The 19,355-nt window shown below is 46.7% G+C and overlaps 4 protein-coding genes across 4 annotated transcripts; 3 read left to right on the top strand and 1 right to left on the bottom strand.

Annotated features, from left to right (window-relative positions):
- Positions 1-1,325: 1,325 nt before the first annotated feature.
- IAQ61_002371 (uncharacterized protein) lies at positions 1,326-5,635 on the top strand. Its single transcript, XM_003834218.2, has 2 exons — positions 1,326-2,156; positions 2,285-5,635. Exons 1-2 carry the CDS (start codon positions 1,826-1,828, stop codon positions 5,194-5,196), a joined length of 3,243 nt encoding a protein of 1,080 aa, XP_003834266.1. The 5' UTR covers positions 1,326-1,825; the 3' UTR covers positions 5,197-5,635.
- Positions 5,636-6,050: 415 nt separating this feature from the next.
- IAQ61_002370 (uncharacterized protein) lies at positions 6,051-9,629 on the top strand (the record flags this gene model as incomplete). The annotated part of the gene is made up of 1 exon (XM_003834217.2): positions 6,051-9,629. The coding sequence occupies one exon, from the start codon at positions 6,051-6,053 to the stop codon at positions 9,627-9,629; it is 3,579 nt and encodes a 1,192-aa protein (XP_003834265.2).
- Positions 9,630-10,317: 688 nt separating this feature from the next.
- Positions 10,318-11,398, top strand: IAQ61_002369 (uncharacterized protein; the record flags this gene model as incomplete). The annotated part of the gene is made up of 2 exons (XM_066095520.1): positions 10,318-10,406; positions 10,471-11,398. The coding sequence occupies 2 exons, from the start codon at positions 10,318-10,320 to the stop codon at positions 11,396-11,398; spliced, it is 1,017 nt and encodes a 338-aa protein (XP_065954356.1).
- A 529-nt stretch (positions 11,399-11,927) lies between these two features.
- IAQ61_002368 (uncharacterized protein) lies at positions 11,928-12,751 on the bottom strand (the record flags this gene model as incomplete). The annotated part of the gene is made up of 2 exons (XM_003834215.2): positions 12,388-12,751; positions 11,928-12,307 (listed from the first exon to the last, which is right to left on the bottom strand). The coding sequence occupies exons 1-2, from the start codon at positions 12,656-12,658 to the stop codon at positions 11,928-11,930; spliced, it is 651 nt and encodes a 216-aa protein (XP_003834263.2). The 5' UTR covers positions 12,659-12,751.
- Positions 12,752-19,355: the final 6,604 nt, after the last annotated feature.

Genomic DNA, 19,355 nt, shown 5'->3' with positions numbered 1-19,355 from the left:
CTATGGGAGAAAAAAGGTACTGCCCAAGTCGGGCTCATAGGTGTGCGTTTGTGTGTCGAATCAGGGCGCTGGGATGTCTCACTGATATGCACGGAATTCATGTGCGTGTTTTGTTTGAGGTTTACGAGATGGGATGACAGGGGGCGTTGGCTACAGGTGCAAATACTAGTATGGTATGGGGAGGGGTAAATTGGCCCCCCCCCCCCCCACGCCCAGACAAGAGGTGGCGGACTGCTTCTCCACACGGGCATTCTGGATGCTTTGCCACTCGACTGCCTTGGACTCGAAGTCGGGTGGGGAGATTGCGTGTGGTTGTGCTTGTTTTCCAAGGGCACATTGATTCTGTCCTGTCTAGAGTACACAGCTAGGTAAGTAGGTAGAATAGAATAGAATCGTGGCGTTCGGCAGCAAGGCGTGAATTGGTCATGAGGAATTGGTCATGAGGAATTGGTAATGATGATGACCCTCCTCGTCTTCGTTCTTCTTCTCTTCCTCCTTACTGGCCTGCCCCGTTCGCCCAGTTCAGGCCGGTTGAGGGTGGATTGCAGTGCGTCGACGCTATTCGCGACTTTAGCCACAGTTTCGGCATGTAGGTAGGTAGCGTAGCGTAGGCACAAGTTACTTTGGCAAGTCTACCTACTCTACTTGTACCTAGAGTACAGTACTAGGGTGCCTAATTGTCTAGTACGCGGCGTTTCCATGCTTATCGCGGCTACCGTGCAGCCCAGCTTCGGCTCGTATTGTACTATTGCTATTGTTATTGTCTACATGGTCGGCCACCACGCTCAGCTCACGCCTCACACGGCCACGGCCACGGCCGCTTACCTAGCGCCCCGGACAGCTCCATCCCATCCCCATCCCCCCATCCCATATCCACTTACTGGCCACCCGCGCCGTTATTGTTGTTGTTGTTGTTGTTGTTGTTGTTGTTGTTGTTCCTGTTGCTGCTCCCACGATTCCTTGTATCTTGTTCCCCACGCTGCTCATCCTCAGGGTTCTCTCTCTCTCACTCTCTCCACCCCACCCCACCCCACCTCACCCCACCTATCCACAACAAGACAAGACAACACGACACGATCAACACCCGTCGTCTGTCCGTTCGCCTCCGTTGCGTGTCGCAGTGGCCATCAGCAGCGAACGAGGCCCTTGCTGCAAGTCATCTGTTCAAGCTGACCAGGGGGGGCGGGCGAATCGCGATTGACACTGTCCTGTCCACTCTTGTCTCTTGTCTCTTGTCGACCCCTCTTGCGCCGCGTCCAACAATCTGCCCCAAGCCAGAGATCATCACACTAACCTAGGCCCTACCCACTACACAAGCACCACCACCACCACCACCACCACCACCACCACCACCACCCATCACCACCCATCACCACCCTTACTTACCATCACCATCACCACGCACCACGACAGCTTCCTCGCGCCTGCACATCTACACGTCTACACCTCTGCATCTGCCTGGCTAGGTAGGTACATCAGCAGGACCTGGTCTTCCTCGCCGAATCTCTGGATGACCGGCGCGCGCCCCGTTGTTGTTCTTTTTCTCCGCCCCAGCCTATCGCCGCGGTCCAGTTGTCGATCCAGTCCAGGCCGCGCCCGTCTCCCGCCTGTAGCGTGATTTGCCCCCTCAAAGCAGCATGCACGCCCACCCTGGACCGCCTCACAGCCATCCATCTTGACCAGGTAAACCCATCTTCTGGCAACCACACACGCGACCTGTCCCGCCACCGGGCTACACAACCTCCGCACTGCACCCCGGAATCCGCCCACCGTCGCACAAGTCGCGACACACAACATCTCTCTCGACCCGGCCCACCACCCGGCCATGACGGCGCAAATCCTCTCCATGCAACCAGCCCACCCGTCCGACTTGGGCACCATCCAGACGCAATTGGGAGACAAAATGGACACCACTACGGGTGCCAATGAGCCGCACACGCCTGCCTCGCCCGACAGCGGCGACGCGCGCGGGCGCAGGCGCGACAGGGACGACGACGACGGCGACGACGGCGAAGGGGGTGATGGCCATGAGCACGGCTCCTCGAGGAAGAGGCGGAGGAGCAGGAAGGGGCTCGACAAGAAGTTTGAATGCCCGCACGAGGGCTGCGGGAAGAGCTACTCGAGAGCGGAGCACTTGTACCGTCACCAACTGAATCGTGAGATCCCACGTTTCTTTTCTTTTCATTCTGTGCCCAGAGCTGAACGATGATGGATGAAATCAATTCACACAAGCAAGCAACAGTTTTGCTTTGACGTCTTGCGCATGTGTGCTAATGCCGGACAGACAACCCCAAACAAATCTACCATTGCGACTTCACCGACTGTCGCCGGTCCTTTGTGCGTCAGGACCTTTGCGCGCGACACAAGGAGAGACATACGGCAAGAGGCTCCCAACTGCTGCGCAAAGACACCTTCAACATGCACAATTTGAACCCCATTGTCACAGCAGCGTTGGGAGGAAAGAATCCTGTACAGCCCTCCCAGCCAATTACTATCAAAAATCAGAAGCCCATGCCCTCTCCCGGCTCGACAGCGTCCAACAATGGCCCGGGCAATCAAATGTCACCACCAAGCTTCCAGTCGCCAGCTACAACGGCGACCATGAGTCGGCAGGACTCGTTACAGAGGACTGGCAGCGAAGACACCTATCGCAGCAATTCCGAGGCTAAGCCTTATGACATGCAGGCCCAGAGTACCGGGAATTTTGCACCCCCACCCCGTCCAGCCCCAATGAGTAATTATAGTGGAGGTCGAAACTCTCTCCACAACTCCCCACACATAGCCAACGGAAACTTTCAACGCCCCGAGCTGCACACACAGACGTCAAGCATGTCATCCTATGGCTCCAGCTCACCTTACCCATCTACCGTCACCCCGTCACAGTCGTTTCCGCCTTCTGCAACATCGACGACGTACCAGTCTCCAGCTAGTGGGTTTCAATCGCAGCAAAACTTTCCTCCTTTTTCTTCCTTACCCCCGCCAGAATATCCTCAGCCAGCGGGCGTGCCAGTAGCCAGAGGCCAAGAAAATCAGTTTCAGAATGGCAGCGGACAGACGCCGATGAATGGTGTCGAGTCCACAGCACAAATGGACAACCGCATGAACGCCGTGACCGATGCCATCATGGACCAGAACCCAGCCTACGCCATTCCCATGTTTGGTGGCGATGGCTATAGCCGATCCCCATGTGCCATGGCCGACGACTTTACAGCCTGGCTATTCAACCCCAACCAAAACTACTTGAGTATTGGAAGCGCTTCGCCCATGAGTTACCCGGGCGAGGTGAACTCCGTAGCTGGTGCGTCATCCCAAATTGGACTACAAGCACCTTATTTTAACTACGATCCCTCAGTCGCCGGCTACTTGAGCAACCCAGCCCCGCCCGTGCATCCCATGGCTGTTCACAGCATCTTGGATACCTCCCTACCCGAGACTGCGCTCTCGGAAGAAAAGCGAAAAGATTTGCTGGATCTGATCGTTGAACGCTTCAATGAGACTGACCATGCGCCTGTCAAGAAACACAAGGAAGACATATTGGATGGCGACAAGGACAGTAGTCATCACGTGCTGAGTTTGCACATGATGCAGACGTACATCAGCTCGTACTGGGTGCACTTCCATCCGCAGCTTCCGATTCTACACAAGCCGACATTCAATGCCAGTACATGTCCGGATCTGCTACTATTGGCCATCATGTGTCTGGGAGCATCTTGTTTGGAGAAGAATTATGGTCACGAAACGACACAGGCTTGTGCGCAACTCTCAAGCTTCCTCGCTTGGCACCTGCGCTGGGAGCTCTTCATGGACGCCGACTTCCGGCCGCCAGCCAAGCTCTGGATTTTCCAGAGCTTGTTGCTGCTCGAAGCGTTTGAGAAGATGTACTCTACTCGACCGTTGCATGAGAGGGCACACATTCACCACGCTACAACCCTGACTCTGATGAGAAGAGGAAGCTCACTGATTGGAAGATCAGCCATGGACTCACCGCCAAGCGTCAAGGACGGCAAGAGCAGCTCACTGGGTGGAGCAAATACTCCGGATGAGTGGTGGAACCACTGGATCTCAAATGAGGCCACTAGAAGAGCAGCCTTTGCGGCATTCTTGATGGACAGCATCCACGCTACCATGTTTGGACACAGCGCTGTCATGGTCGCACATGAGATGCGCCTCCCACTGCCATGCGACGAGGCGCTTTGGTCTGCTACCAGCAGCTCAGAAGTGGGTCGTGTGGAAGCAAGCTTGCATTCGAACGGCATCAAGCAAATGTCATTTCTAGATGGCCTTAAGAAGACACTGAACGGCCAGACTGTGCGGACCAACTCGTTTGGCCGCACAATTCTCATGGCTGGTCTGTTGAGCGTGTCCTGGCATATGAACCAGCGGGATCTCCAGGTCAGCTCCCTTGGGGTAACACAGTCACTTGGTGGTCGCGACAAGTGGCGAGGGTCATTGACTCGCGCCTTCGACTTTTGGAAGCAAGATTTCGACAGTTCACTTGCGCGGCCAAATGACATGCCTGGGTCACATGCGTATTCCTCTTACTCGAATGGAATGGACGACGAAAATGTCTTTGAATCACGGACCGTCCTCCATCATCTAGCACACATGGCCATGCATGTCGACATTGTAGACTGCCAGATTTACGCCGGTGCCTCCAGGCTCCTAGGCCGATCTATTACACCCCAGGACTACAATGGCGCACAGCGACGAATGAAAGAAGTCTGGGCCCCTACCGCCCGCGCCCGTGACGCAACCTTCTACGCCTTACGCTTCCTCTCCAATGTCATGGTAGCAGGCGACCACAGTCTCAACCCGTCCACGTCCACATCTCCCACCGGTTCCGGCATCTCCTACTCGGCGCGCGATGACTACCTCCTAAACCGACCCTGGGTCCTCTACTTTGCAACGCTTGTTGTTTGGTGCTACGGCTTCGCGCTCGACGGGCCAATCAAGCAGCCATACCATCTTGATGAGTACGCGGACAAAATTGCGGACATGAGGGGATATCTCACGCGTGTGGGTGGCGTGCCTGCCCCGGATGATTTGAGCAAGATTCCCGACCGCAATGCGTGCCTGGGACTCCTGATTGTCATGCGCGACATGTTCAAGAAGACGCGATGGGAATTGTTGCACGAGGCGAGTAATTTGCTGACAAAGTGTATTGACATGTTGGTTCCTGGGGCGGGAAGCATGTGAGCCCTACGTGTTTCGAGTGCCTCGGCGCCGCTTTTGATGTTATTTTGAGCCTCATGTTGTTGCTTTATTGGAGGAGAGCCTTGACGGGATTGCCCTTGAAATGAGAAGAGGATATGCCAGCATGGACTGAATGGCTTATGAGATTATGGTTTTTCATCTATGTTTATTCGCTCTCCGTTTTAACTTCCCTTCTTCTACTTTTACTAGCATGGACTGTCATTTTCGATGTTATGCATTGCATTCGGCCAGGGGTGCTTTTATTTCGATGTTATGATACCTTTCTGTACCGTGTGAGAGATTGCTAGGAGAGGAATTCGCGGTTCTACGTAGTTATGAGATCGTTATGGGGAGGTTGTGTGACGATGTGCTACTAGGTTGCTATATACCCAGGGTGGTGTGCTGTCCTGTTTCATGCTGGATCCTTTCGAGCTAATCTAGATTCTTTTGTAACAGGGTGAAATGATTGCGTCATGGTTTTTGCTTTTATGTATATATATGGGTTCTGTGAAGTGTAACTAATGCTTGCTAGTCGTACTAAACCTGGCTGTATGCCTGAATGGGTACTAGCTCAAACTATCGGCACGTGAGACCGTGAGACCGCGTCGCCACACCCCTTCGCGTTCAGAGGTGTCGCCACATTGGCGGCGGGATCACCACTCCATTCATGAAGGTGTCCGACAGTGTATTGCCTCGTCTTATTCGTGAGGAAGGGGCTTCGTTTATTGCGGAACTTTTCTTTGATAGTGCATTGGGACTATTGCGTCATTGATTTCGTTGCGTCTCGCCATTGCAGTTGAAGAGTGCCCGCATCCCTTTCACCTCGGAATGTACCATGCGCCTCAACAATGCCTCGTATGAAGGCAGCATCTGTATCTGATCAAGTTGCAAGGAATCGTAAACGTAAGATCAAGGATGTTGAAGACGAGAGCGCGACGCCTGCGCCGAGCGATGGCCAGTCTGAAGATCTGAGTACATCACAAACCGATGTCGGCGTCATCGCATCTTCCACGGCCACAAGCATACCGACGAAGCAACACGATGGAGGCAAGAAGCCCCGCCGAACACCCAAGAACCCTGGCGTAAGCAAGCCAGCAATACAACGCCGCGCATCCTCCACCCTTGTCGAGACCTCGATACCATGGCCCGACTACTTCACCAAGCTCGCACAAGTGCACCGCGCACTCAACCTCGTCTACACTTTTTGCTGCACGCGCAAACACCTGGCGACGACGTTTGACAATCTCAAGACCACGGTCGAAGGACACATCAAGCGCGAGCTTTTGACCGAAGATGTCGCGCAAATCACGGCCTTGATTCCGAAAGCGATACATTTCGCCTATGTCGACGAAGCGATGCTGCAGATCAACTTGATGGGCTCAGAGGACAATATGAATGGCAGAAAGACCACAGATTTCGTTATTCTGGGCCCGGAACCGGACAAGGGCGAGCACAAGGAGGTTTTGCTGTTTGAGTTTATCGATGGAGATCTGAAGAGGCAGGTTGCGAGTAAGAAGACGGGTGAGCCGACCAAGGCGACGACCAAGTTGCGGAATGAGGATTTGAAGATGCCGGTGTTCAGTCAAAAGCAAATGATGAATTTGATCGAGAAACGGACCGTGAAGTTTACTTCGGCTGTCAATGCATTCTTGAATCAGTGCGCCGAGGAAGGTGTTGACGCGGTGGAGAAGCTAAAGGAGATGGGGGTGGCTTATATGCCGCAGTCGATGGAGAGTAGGCAGTCTACGCCTGGACCGGTGCAAGCCAAGATCCCAATTTCCATACCGACGGATAGGAAGCCTATACCCGAGATTCTGGATGAGATTAAGACGTTGGATTGGTATACGGGCCAGATTGTACCAAATGGACACCGTGTGTTTGACCCCCAAGAGCCGATATACGGCGACTTGAACTTTGCCATGTCACAGAATCTCGTCAACGCACTGTATAATACCCGCAATATCACCCAGCTCTACGCGCACCAGGCAGAAGCTATCAATAATCTACATGATGGCCACAATGTCATCGTCGCCACATCGACAAGCTCGGGCAAGTCGTTGATCTACCAGATACCAGTATTACACCAGCTGGAGCAGGACCCCATGACGCGCGCAATGTACATTTTTCCCACCAAAGCCCTCGCGCAGGATCAGAGGAAGAGCATGAAAGAGCTTTTGCGATTTATGCCAGGCTTTGAAGATGTCCTCGTTGAGACATTTGATGGCGATACACCGATGAGCGATCGCAACTACATTCGTGACGAGGCGAGAATCATCTTTACGAATCCCGACATGCTGCACATTACCATTCTCCCGCAGGAAGAGGCATGGCGCACCTTTTTGCAAAACCTGCGCTTCGTAGTCGTCGATGAATTACACGTGTACAACGGCTTGTTTGGCGCACACATGGCCTTCATTATGCGTCGGCTGCGGAGAATCTGCGCTGCCGTGGGTAATCGCCATGTCAAGTTTATTTCGTGCTCGGCTACTGTCGCCAACCCAGAGGAACACATGAAGACTATCTTTGGCGTCGATCAAGTCCAGCTCACCGACTTTGACGGCTCACCGAGTGGGCGGAAAGAGTTTGTTTGCTGGAATACGCCGTTCAAGGATCCCGGTGATCCGACGTCGGGACGAGGGGACTGCATGGCGGAGACGGCGAAGCTATTTTGCCAGTTGATGCTGCGCGGGGTGAGGAGTATTGCGTTTTGCCGCGTGCGCAAGGCGTGCGAGGCGTTGCTTGCGGCTATCAAGACTGAGTTGACGAATCTGGAGCGCACCGAGGTCATACCACGGGTCATGTCGTATCGAGGGGGCTACACGCCCCAGGATCGCCGTGAGATTGAGAGGGAGATGTTTGATGGGAGACTTTGCGGTATTGTGGCGACGAGTGCGTTGGAACTTGGTGTTGATATTGGGTCCTTGGATGCGGTGGTTACAGTTGGTTTCCCGTACACCATTGCCAATCTTCGTCAACAGAGTGGAAGAGCTGGACGGCGGAACAAGGACTCGTTGTCAGTCCTGGTCGGAGACTGCTTTCCAACAGATCAGTACTACATGTCCAATCCGGATGAGATCTTCACAAAGCCAAACTGCGCCCTCCAAGTCGATCTCACAAACATGCTCGTCCTAGAAGGCCACCTCCAATGCGCCGCCCACGAACTGCCCATCAATCTCGAGACAGATGTCGCCTACTTTGGCCCCTTCTTGCCCAAAATTGCAAAAGAGCGCATGCGACAAGACGCCCAGGGTTTCTACCACGTCAACGAGCGCTTCCTCCCGCAACCCTCGCGCACCGTTGCCATCCGCGACACTGAAGAAGACCATTTCGCCATCATCGATATCACCAACGGGAAGAACATGGTGCTCGAAGAACTAGAAGCCAGCCGCGCCTTCTTCACCCTCTACGACGGCGGCATCTTCCTCCACCAAGGCACCACCTACCTCGTCAAGGAATTTCACCCCTCGCGCATGCTCGCCAAAGTCGAGCGCGTAAAGGTAGACTGGACGACCCAGCAACGAGACTACACAGACATCGACCCAATTGAAACCGAAGCCATCCGCCACATACCCAACTCACCCTGCCGCGCCTTCTACGGCCCCATCAAAATCGTCCAAGTCGTCTACGGCTTCTTCAAAATCGACCGCAAGCGTCGCATCCTCGACGCCGTCCAAGTCGACAACCCACCCATCACCCTCTTCTCCAAGGGCCTCTGGCTCGACGTCCCCGCCACCGCCATGCAACTCCTCCAATCCCGCCGCCTCAACATCGCAGCCGGCATCCACGCCGCCGAACACGCCCTCCTCAGCCTGTTCCCCAACTTCGTCATCTCCCTCCCCGGCGACGTCCGCACCGAATGTAAAGTCCCCGAAAAGGAATTTCTGCGCAAACAGAGCTCGCGCATTCGCCCGGCCCGCCTCACCTTTTACGATGCCCGGGGTGGACCGGGCGGCACTGGGGTCGCGGCCAAGGCATTCGAGTTCATCGATGTGTTGCTATCGCAGGCGTGTGAGCGCCTGCGCGCTTGTGCGTGTGAGCAGGGCTGCAACGAGTGCTGTAATGATGATGCGTGTGCGCAACATAATCTGGTAATGAGCAAGGCGGGGGCCGGGGTTATCCTCATGTGTTTGCTGGGTAGGGAGCGTGAGATTGATGTCGAGGCGTTGCCGTGGGGTGAGGAGGAGGTGCAGTATGAGACTGTGGGGTTGGCGGCGCCGGTTAGGGGGGTTGGGGGTGTGGATGTGGGTGGGAGGGAGCTGGTTGGGGAGGAGGATGCAAAGGAGGAAGTTGATGGCTCTGCACTCCTCACAAGAGCGAAATTCTCAAACGGCGTCTGGATCAAAGAGGAAGAAGAAGATCAGGATCATTTCTCACGCAGTGTGCATTTTCTCAATGGTGATAGGACGTTTATTAGTGTTCATAGGAACGCCCTGTAGCGTGGCGTTTCGTGGGAGTATCCAAGGCCCCGTTGAAGGAAAGGGAATAAAGAATAGTCCAAAATCACGCCGGGGAAATCGTACTAGGTAGCCACAACATGTACTTGTGTTCAAACCTGCTTCCAAAAATCTCCTGTACCGTCGTTTTGTACAGGGGAGTAAGAATTGTTTGGGTGGGAGGGGCGCTGTGGGCTTGGGTGCTGGGGTTTCGATATCTTTGTCATGTCTTGAGATGATTGGATGGGGTTTCAGAGGTTTTACGGATGCTGCGTGTTGGGTGGTGGTTATTGGAGTCGTTGAATGATCAAGGCGAATGGTAAAGTGGTTGAGTTTGAATTGGGTTTGGGGGGCGGTGGTGTACCGGTAGGGTGTAGAGGATTTGGAGGTTAGGGGGTTGATGCGGTTTAAGATTTTACGTCGACGATATTTCTCTCTCTGAAGAATACTAGCACAGAGTAGAAGGATTTAAACATGCATTGTATTCAACGTCTTACATTCACGGTATGCAATTTGGGGCGAAACTTTAGTCGTGGGATGTCGTTGGCGGCCTGGATTACGTCATGGCGCACTATTACTCCGACTATTTTCAAAACAAGAAGGAACCAATAGATAGGCTTCCTTTCACTGCAGATACGTGTGGTTTTTGTTTCCAAGCACGGTATCAAGACCTTCCGGGACGGATTTAGGGATGGTGTTGGAAACCCAGCCAAGTCTAACTCGGCCATGGAGGCGTACCCCATTGATACACTCTGCTTTGCTGTCCAAGCATGCTGGCTGGTAAGTCCAACCCCCCCCCCCCCCCAAGCCGACTCAACTCCTTCTCCCCTAACAAAACTACCAGTCAAATATATCTCAAGCTTGAAAATCTACAGCCCTCTGGATCCTTCAAATCACGCGGCATCGGCAACTTTCTCCTTTCCCACATCACCCAATCAGCCAATGAAGCCGGCAGCAAGGAACTGCACTTTTATTCTTCGAGCGGTGGAAACGCAGGACTAGCCTGTGTACATGCCGCCGTCACACTCCAGTCTCGGGCGACGATTGTCGTACCCATGAGCACGACTGCGTACATGATTGCCAAGATCCGCGCTGCAGGCGCCGAACAGGTCATCCAGCACGGCAACTCCTGGGTCGAAGCCGACGACTATCTCAGACACACACTCATCCCCGCGGCGCTCGAAAAGGGCGAAGAAGCAATCTATGTGCCGCCGTTCGACGACCGCAAAGTCTGGGATGGGAACGCCACCATGATCCAAGAAGTCTTTGAGCAATTGGGACCTGATGCTTCACCCCCAGACGCTCTGATCTGCAGTGTAGGTGGCGGCGGCCTTTTCTGCGGCATCATGCAAGGCCTCGAAAGTGCCGGGTATCCTCATCTCCAGGTCCTGGCCGTGGAAACAGAGGGCGCTCATTCACTTGCACTATCTCTCCAAGAAGGCAAACTCTCTACCCTCCCCGCCATCACCAGTATCGCTACGAGCTTGGGCGCGCGAACGGTTGCAGCACAGGCGTTTGCATATGCGCAACGCGAGTCGGTGCGTAGTGTTGTGCTGTCGGATGAAGTGGCCAAGGAGGGTTGTGTCCGGTTTGCAGACGATGAGAGAATCATGGTGGAGCCGGCGTGTGGTGTCTCCCTGGCATTGTGCTATCAAGGCAGGCTGAGGAAGCTTCTACCACATCTGAGAGAGTCGAGCAGAGTAGTTATTACTGTCTGTGGAGGTAGCAACATCACTGCTAAAATGCTGGGCGATTGGTCCTCATCTATGTGAGCTTGCATGTCCGGACTACTACTAAGCCTTCGCCAAACCCAGTCATGGCTGTTGTGATGTAGTTGCTCTTTATGAGGATTTGGTTAGGTGGCTGAATGCGTTGCCGTGGCAAGTGTTAGATATCCTGTTTAATGGAGGTCCTTCCAAAGATAACATTAAAGCCTGCTGTTTGAGACAAGAAGGGGCGTGAAAGTGGAAGGCGAATGAGATCAGCGTGAGGACAAGAGCATCTCGTTTATAGGCAATCAGCTGACGCTTGCTCTTCCTTAGAGGGTATTTGGGAAGGAGACTGGTAAGAGGCTGCTGTGTACATGTTTACTCTTAGTTAGTATACGCGGACAGTCTATAAACTTGGAGTCGTCTTCACATAGTGGAAATATGTCGATCTAGCGCAGATTGCACAAGTGCAATGGCTGAAAGCAAGAGCTCAAGGATGAATCGCCAATGACAAGCCCATGAATTGGAAAAATCACAGCCTGTAAGCTACCAAAGCCTCCATCAGCAGAGTCTACCCTACCACCCAGCCCACTCACAACCTCGACCACTCCCTCCCAGCAAGCTTCAACCCCTCCTCCCCATCAACAAGCACACACCACCCCTCCGTCCCCCCACCTCCGTCCCCCCCAATCGCCGCCTCAAAGTTCGCCCTCGCATATGCCAACACCTCGTCATCAAAACTCCCCGGCTGCAACCACACCGCAGGAACACCAGCCTCCTTAGCCTCCTTCAAAAGCTGCCGCGTGACCGCCGGTGGCGTAATCACTGACAGCGAGTACGCAGATGCCGGCGGGTCAGTCAGTGCCTTTGGTGACGCAACGGTGGTGTGCTCGCGTTGGAGTATATTGACAGTTGGGACGCGCGGGTTAATCGGCGTCACGGGTAGGGAGTGCCGTAGGTACCATGCAAATACTGTGTGTGTGTGTGTTATTTGCGTCAGCTCGGTATTCGCAGCGATGCATAGTGATGTGTTGGAAGCGTTTGTGGCTTACTTTTGTGGCCGTACTTGTTGGGGTCAGAGGATGCGCCTGCGACGGCGAAACGCGGGGAAGAGAAGAATGTCTTGAGTGCTGCTTCCATGTCTGCTTCGCGGTTCTGGCTTCTTGTTGTTGGCATGTGAGGATTGGGAAATTGAGGGACTCTTTGTTGTGGTTGGTTCTTATTGTGGTCGGTTTGGTCGGAGGTTGAGATCGTTACTGTGCATATGATATGGGCTTTTGATACCGAGGTATGTTCTGAAGTTGCGTCATCGCTTAGACGCATAATTTAATCTAGCAGAGACACGTTTGAGGTGCAAGTTGATCGCAGAATTGTGTTGTATGTGCAATGATCATACGTATCTACGGCTTTATTTCCCCTTTAACATATTGATACGACTACTTGATCGGAGTTCATGATGCCTTGGAATCATTCCTTCACACAGCTACTTCTACTAATTTACGATCATGTGATCGTATCACTCATCGCATGCCCATGTCGCAAAGCGGATGATACTCATCACCAACAACTGATCAGGGCAAAACACAATTCATGGAGCGCGATGTTGGCATCACATTCCAAACCCCAGGTTCCATGTCCACGCCATAACTACTCTAGACCAGTGACATACTCTACAACTAATCAAAGTCATCTCAAAACCGCATCCAGAAATACCCGGTCCTTGTGCATAGCTGCAACACCAACGCAACACAAGCCATTTCCCAATACAAGCTCTAGATGAAGGAGAAAAAAAAATCATATCGCCGATTGATATGCCAGCACCTACATCGGGGGATGTGTACTGAGCATGACAGCGACTAGGGTGCTGTGGTTGGTGATTGGTTGATGAGTGGTCTGATAGCCATCTGCAGTGAATTTGTGATGAATTCGTAATATGTTCATGCAGGTGGGTGTGTAATAGAGGGCTATGGTAGGGCTGTGTAATTGCAAGGCCTAGACCCGGTCAACGGGTGAGAAACGAATATTACCCAGAGTGTGAATAATAGGATGATGATCTACTCATGCGCTCGGGTAGTTTGTGAGTCACGTGTTTTGCCACTGCGTGCCAGGTGGTATTGAGCGTGGCGATAAACCAACACCATGCAGTGAGGAGCGTAGATAGCCAAATTTTGCGGTAGATTTAATAGATTCTACTCTGCTAACTATAGAAGTTATTATTACCTTAATTATCTATTACTTTATAAAGTTTTACCTAAAAGCTATAAGTCTCTATATTAATTACTAACTATAGTAGCTATTACTATACCTCTATAATCTAATCCTTAATATACTATTATAATAGTATACTATAGTATTAAGTTATAAGCTTCTTAAATAGATCCTTTAAGTAATCCTAAATTTATTTAATATAGTTAAGATCTAGTAATATAGATAGCTATACTATAGTTTTAATCTAGCTACTATACTAAGTAATTTTAGCCTCTAATAGCCTCTTTACTTTAGTATAAGGTAAGGTGTTATCTTTAATAATATATATAATATAGCTAGTCTATTATAAAATTTAGTAGGTGTATAAGTATAGTAATAGCTTTAAAACCTGCTTATAATACTAGTACTAATTAATACCTCTAGCTTTACTATTATTTCTAGTCTCTAGCTTACGCTAGAAATACTATTCTAGGTAACGTAGTCTACGCAGGTAGCTACTAGGTAAAGGATTTACGCGATCTTAAAGGCGTATATTAGCGTTAAGCTCCTATAGAGTGTAGTGTTATTATATACTAGGTATTATTATAGCTACCTAATTATAAGCTATAAGGTTAAGGTTTTCCTAGTAAAAGTAAAGGTTAGTATTATCCTTATTAATAGAAAGCAATAGAATATTCTATAGATAGTTTAGTAGGCAGGTTAGTAGATTAATAATAATTGCTACCTACCTTACTACCTACCTTACTACCTACCTACTAATATTAACACTATTTTATACCTAATTATTATACCTTATAGCCTTATTATTTACCTATACTTTCTCTAGAGTCTCTTTTTTCTATATATAAAATAGTCCTAGTTAGAAGCCCTTATAAACTACGCCCTAAAATATTACACTACTAAAGTTTTTAGGTAGTAGGTAGCTTAAATTAAATAGATTAGAACCTTTAAGCTAGCTTACCTTTTACTACTAATAGTAGTAATTATAGTTAATAGAGGTTTTATTAGTAAATATAAATATTACGCCTATTAGGGACTCCCTAAGTGCCTACTCTATAAATATTAATTAATTAAGTTAGTATTAGGTATTAAGTTAAGGCTTTTAAGGTAGTATAGTTTAGGTAACCTCTTCCTACTTTAATACCTTGTAACCTATAGTATATAGTATATATACCCTAAGCTTATTACTTACTTTATTAATAATATACTAATAAGGGGTCTCCTAGTTATTATTACTTACTACTATCTCTACTAAGTGTGAAGGACTTAGGCTTATGCCCAAGCCTAGGTCTAACACAAGATGGACCAAGTCTAACACTACTACTAAGCGAACACACTAGACACCTATAAAAAGGCGTAGAGGGCTTATCTCTCCTTTAAGATACTAAATACTATTATTAACACTTATTATATTCTCCCTTAAGGCTAGTCTATAATATTTTAGTATCTTCTTTTAAATATACTATAATAGTAATAAGAGATAGACACGCTAGATATTTAGAATAACTAGGTGCAACCTAATATAGTAGAAAGGCTAATATAATAGGTCTATAGATTAATAGAATAATAGGCTTAAGACTCTACTATAATAGCTATACTATATTAATAGAATAAGGAAATACGCAATTAGATTCTATCCTAACCCTCCTCTAAGCCTGCTAGGTTTAATAATATACTACCTCTACCCTCTCCTACCTTATATTATAAACCTTTCCTAGTTAGCTTACTATATAATAGTACTAAGGTAAACTTCTCCTTCTAGTAAATAACTATAGAGTTTAAACTATATATAGATAAGGTCTTTATTAGAGATAAGGAGGTAATGTTTATATATATTTAGTCCTAGTTATTACTTATAGTCTAGTAGGCTATAGTACTATACTTTAAGGATAGTACACGCAAGCGTTAGGATATAAGCAGGTTTCTTAACTACCTAGTGTTCTATTATAGTAACTATTATAGGTAGGAGCGCGCCTAAGTTATATTAGAATACTTATATTAGGGCTAAAATTAGCCTTTTATAGAGTTCTTTATAAATTTTATATAGCTCCTTATTGTAACAATAAGGCAGAATTGCCTGCCTATTGTTCTATGCCAAGTCAGGCCTAATAAAGGCCCGACTCACTTATGTATATAGAGAACAGCTCGCCTATAGTTAGGATAGGCATGTTCTTCTTGTCCTTTTATACTAGACCTATAGGTGTAGGAATCTTATCCTTTTCTATATAGACGCGCACTCCTATATGCCTTTAAGTTATATAGGATACCTTTTAGATGCCCTACCTACCTAAGTTATTATATTATAAGAAGAACATTATCCTAGCTAGTAATAGTATTTAAGAATATCGCACTTATTATTATTTTAAGCTACTAATTTAGTTCTAGTAGCTACCTAACCCTATAACTCTACAGTTAGAATAGCTATTAGAACTTCTAATAACTAAAGCCTATAGGCTTAGACTTCTAGACTTATAGGTAGTGCTAGATTACCTTTAGAAAAATCGCGTTAGATTGCGTTAAGGTAGAGACCTAGAGACTACTAAAAGCCTAGAGGAATTAGAGGCAAAGCTAATATCCTCCTATAACTAACCCCCCTAAAAAGAAAAGATTTATTATTCTTATTAACTATAAAATATTAGACAAAGGCAAAGGAAGGGTATCTAGTTTAGCTACTTTTAAAAGCCTATTTACTAATAGAAAGAAATTAGATAAGGAAGACTTAATTAACAACGCCCTCCTAGAAGGACCTGCTTCCTATCTATCTCTTAAGGTACCTTATACTCCTAGGAAATCTTAAAGTAACACCTCCCTTAAAGATAAATATATATTAACCCTATCTAAAAAGGAGAGGTTAGAGGAACAAGTTAAGTAACTTACTAATTAGTTATATAACACCTCCCTCTATAAGAAGATATAGGGTACTACCTAACCTAGCTAGTCTTTAGCTTCTATATTAAACCCTATAGTATATACTATAAAAGCTAAGAGATAATCTAAAAAGATACTAAATATCTCTATACTTAGTAATAGTGCTAATCCTACTTTTAGATAATAGCAAGCATCTATCTAGGATAGGCTAGAAATTAACGCTAATTACTACCCCTCTTCTAGAGCTTAGATAGCGTTAGTCTAGGGATACTACTTAGGACTAGCAAGAGAATACTTAGAGCCACGTTACCTATCTAATTCCCTAAGTCTTTAATTCTAAAAAGCTAAGGAAATAATTACCCTTCTTTAAACTTACTTTATTACTAGAAATAAGATAGCTAAGAGTTAGACTATATTTAACTACCTGTACATAACTAATATAGAGACGTTCCCTACTTTTAAGTTATAATTCTAGAGTCTTGCTATTAGAGGAGAAGTACCCTAATTAGAGTAGTATTACTACCTCTAGATAAAGATTACACCTTCCCTAAGGATACTAAACCTTGCTTTCTAATAGAATTAGCACAATAATTTTAAGACTATAGTAGATTATCTTACTACTTTTAATATAGAACGCCGCCTATACCCTACCTTATCTACTCCTACCTAGACTACTCTATTATCTAGAAAAGGACTAACCCCCTTCTAACACTCTAGAAATTAGTCCTATTTAGACGCTAATTAGAAACCCTATAATAGACCTTTAATAGCTAAACCTTATATGCCCTACTTATAATAATAAGGCACTATCCCTAAAAATAATTAACCCCTATCTGCTACGCTAGCTACTCCTAGCGCTACTATAATAGGAACCCTAGTAACTTGCTATAATTATAGAAAGCCTAGGCACTTCTCTAGTAACTGCCCTAAACCCCCTAGGATTTAGGCTATAGATGTAGAATAGGTTATTAAGAATTCTAAGGAAGAAGATACTGCTAAATTAACTAATTTAGATAGCTATTAGATAGGAAATAACAACGCCTAGGAGGATCCTCCTTCCTAGGCCTAACTTAATATAACCTGTTAAACCTTTCCTTAACTAAATTATTTGTTAGTTCCTATTTACTTACACGTACAACCCTGTACCTTAATAGATCTAGTGTTTGCCTAAACGCTTTAGTAGATACTAGGGCCTAAGGTTACTTATTTCTTAATTTAAAAATTGCTTATAATATCTCTTCTACGCTTAGGGTACCTATCTAAAAGTTACTATACAAGCTTACTATTAAAGGGTTCTAGGACTAGATTACCTCCCTAGTTACCTACTATATTTAGCTTTATATAATAGTTAGTAGCTAAAAGGTTTACAACTGCCCCTTTATAATAGTAGACTTAGGTTCTTAGGATTGTATTATTAGATAACACTAGCTAAAATAGTTCTAAATCCTAATTAATACAGATAAATCTTAACTAATCTAGCTAGAGAAATATCCTCTAACCTATAACCCCGCACCTCCTATTCTAGTACAACTCTACTAGCAAGTGCTGTCTACTCTAGTTACCTACTACATCTTACAAAGAGACGCCCTTTAGGATTAAGAGGAGAACTAGAACTAAAACAGTCCTAGTTTAATTAACAGGATACGTAGTATACTAAAAATTCTAGCTACTTATAGGGCTGCTACTAAACCTATTACGCTACCTACCCTAGTCTAATTGCTAACTATTACCCTACCTGCAAAATTCTAAATTACTACTATTTCTGCTAATACTTTCTATTTTAATATAAAAAAATCTTCTAATAAATTCTTTACTACTAGCCTATATAAGATTAAGCTTAGGATCTAAACCCTATCTAAATAGGATACTCTTAACTAACGCTTGTTAGATTAGAAGCTCCTATCTAACTATAACTCCTATTAGGACGTCTTTAACAAGGCTAAGGCTAACAAACTTCTAATCTACTAGCCTTATAACTATAAGATAGTCCTAGAGGAACCCCTTCTAAACTACTAGAGTCCCCTCTATCGTTAAAATACTAAGGAACTCTAGGCTACTAAGGAATATGTACAAGAGCACCTATAGAAAGGTTTTATTAAGACTAGTTAGAGCCTATTTACCTCTCCTATCCTATATATTAAGAAGCTAAATAGAGGCCTTAGGATCTGTGTAGATTACTATAAGCTTAATAGCTTAACGCGAAAAGACGTGTATCTAATACCCTGCATAGATAATCTATTATTACAGCTAGCTAAAGCAAAAATCTTTACTAAGCTAGATATTTATAACACCTTTAATAAGATCTAAATAGACCCTAAATTAGAGGAGTACACTACTTTCTGCACTAGGTATAGTGCCTACAAATACAAAGTCCTACTATTTAGGCTATATAATAGACCTGTAACCTATTAGCGCTATATAAATAATATACTAATAGACTATTTAGATAACTTCTATATTGCCTATCTAGATAATATCCTTATCTACTCTAAGAACCTTGCTACTTACAAGGACTATGTTTAAAAAGTCCTTAAGCGTCTTTATTCTGCTAGATTACAGGCTAATATTAAGAAAAGCGAATTCTATATAACTTGTACCTATTACCTTAGATATATCCTTACTAACAAAGGCTTAGAGGTAGACCCTAACAAAGTTAAAGTACTCTAAAACTAGTCCGCTCCTAAGATAATAACTAGAGTAAAGTCCTTCCTAGGATTTACTAGATTCTACTAGCAATTTGTGGAAAACTTCTCTAAGATAGCTAAGCCCTTAACTACTCTCTAGAGTCCTGCTACCCTATTTGTATAGACTTTAGAATGCTAATAAGCCTTTAACTAGCTTAGGAATGCCCTGCTAGCAATCCTAAGCTTAGCTTACTTCTATCCTAAGTACCCTCTAAAACTAGAGATAGACGCCTCTAATAGAGTTATTGCAGCTATCCTCT

The sequence above is a fragment of the Plenodomus lingam genome, assembly GCF_022343315.1.
Source record: "Plenodomus lingam strain CAN1 chromosome Unknown contig_14, whole genome shotgun sequence".
In the NCBI taxonomy this organism is placed as follows: domain Eukaryota; kingdom Fungi; phylum Ascomycota; class Dothideomycetes; order Pleosporales; family Leptosphaeriaceae; genus Plenodomus; species Plenodomus lingam.
Note: the sequence above shows the minus strand (reverse complement) of the source record. Positions and strands in the feature narration are given on the sequence as shown.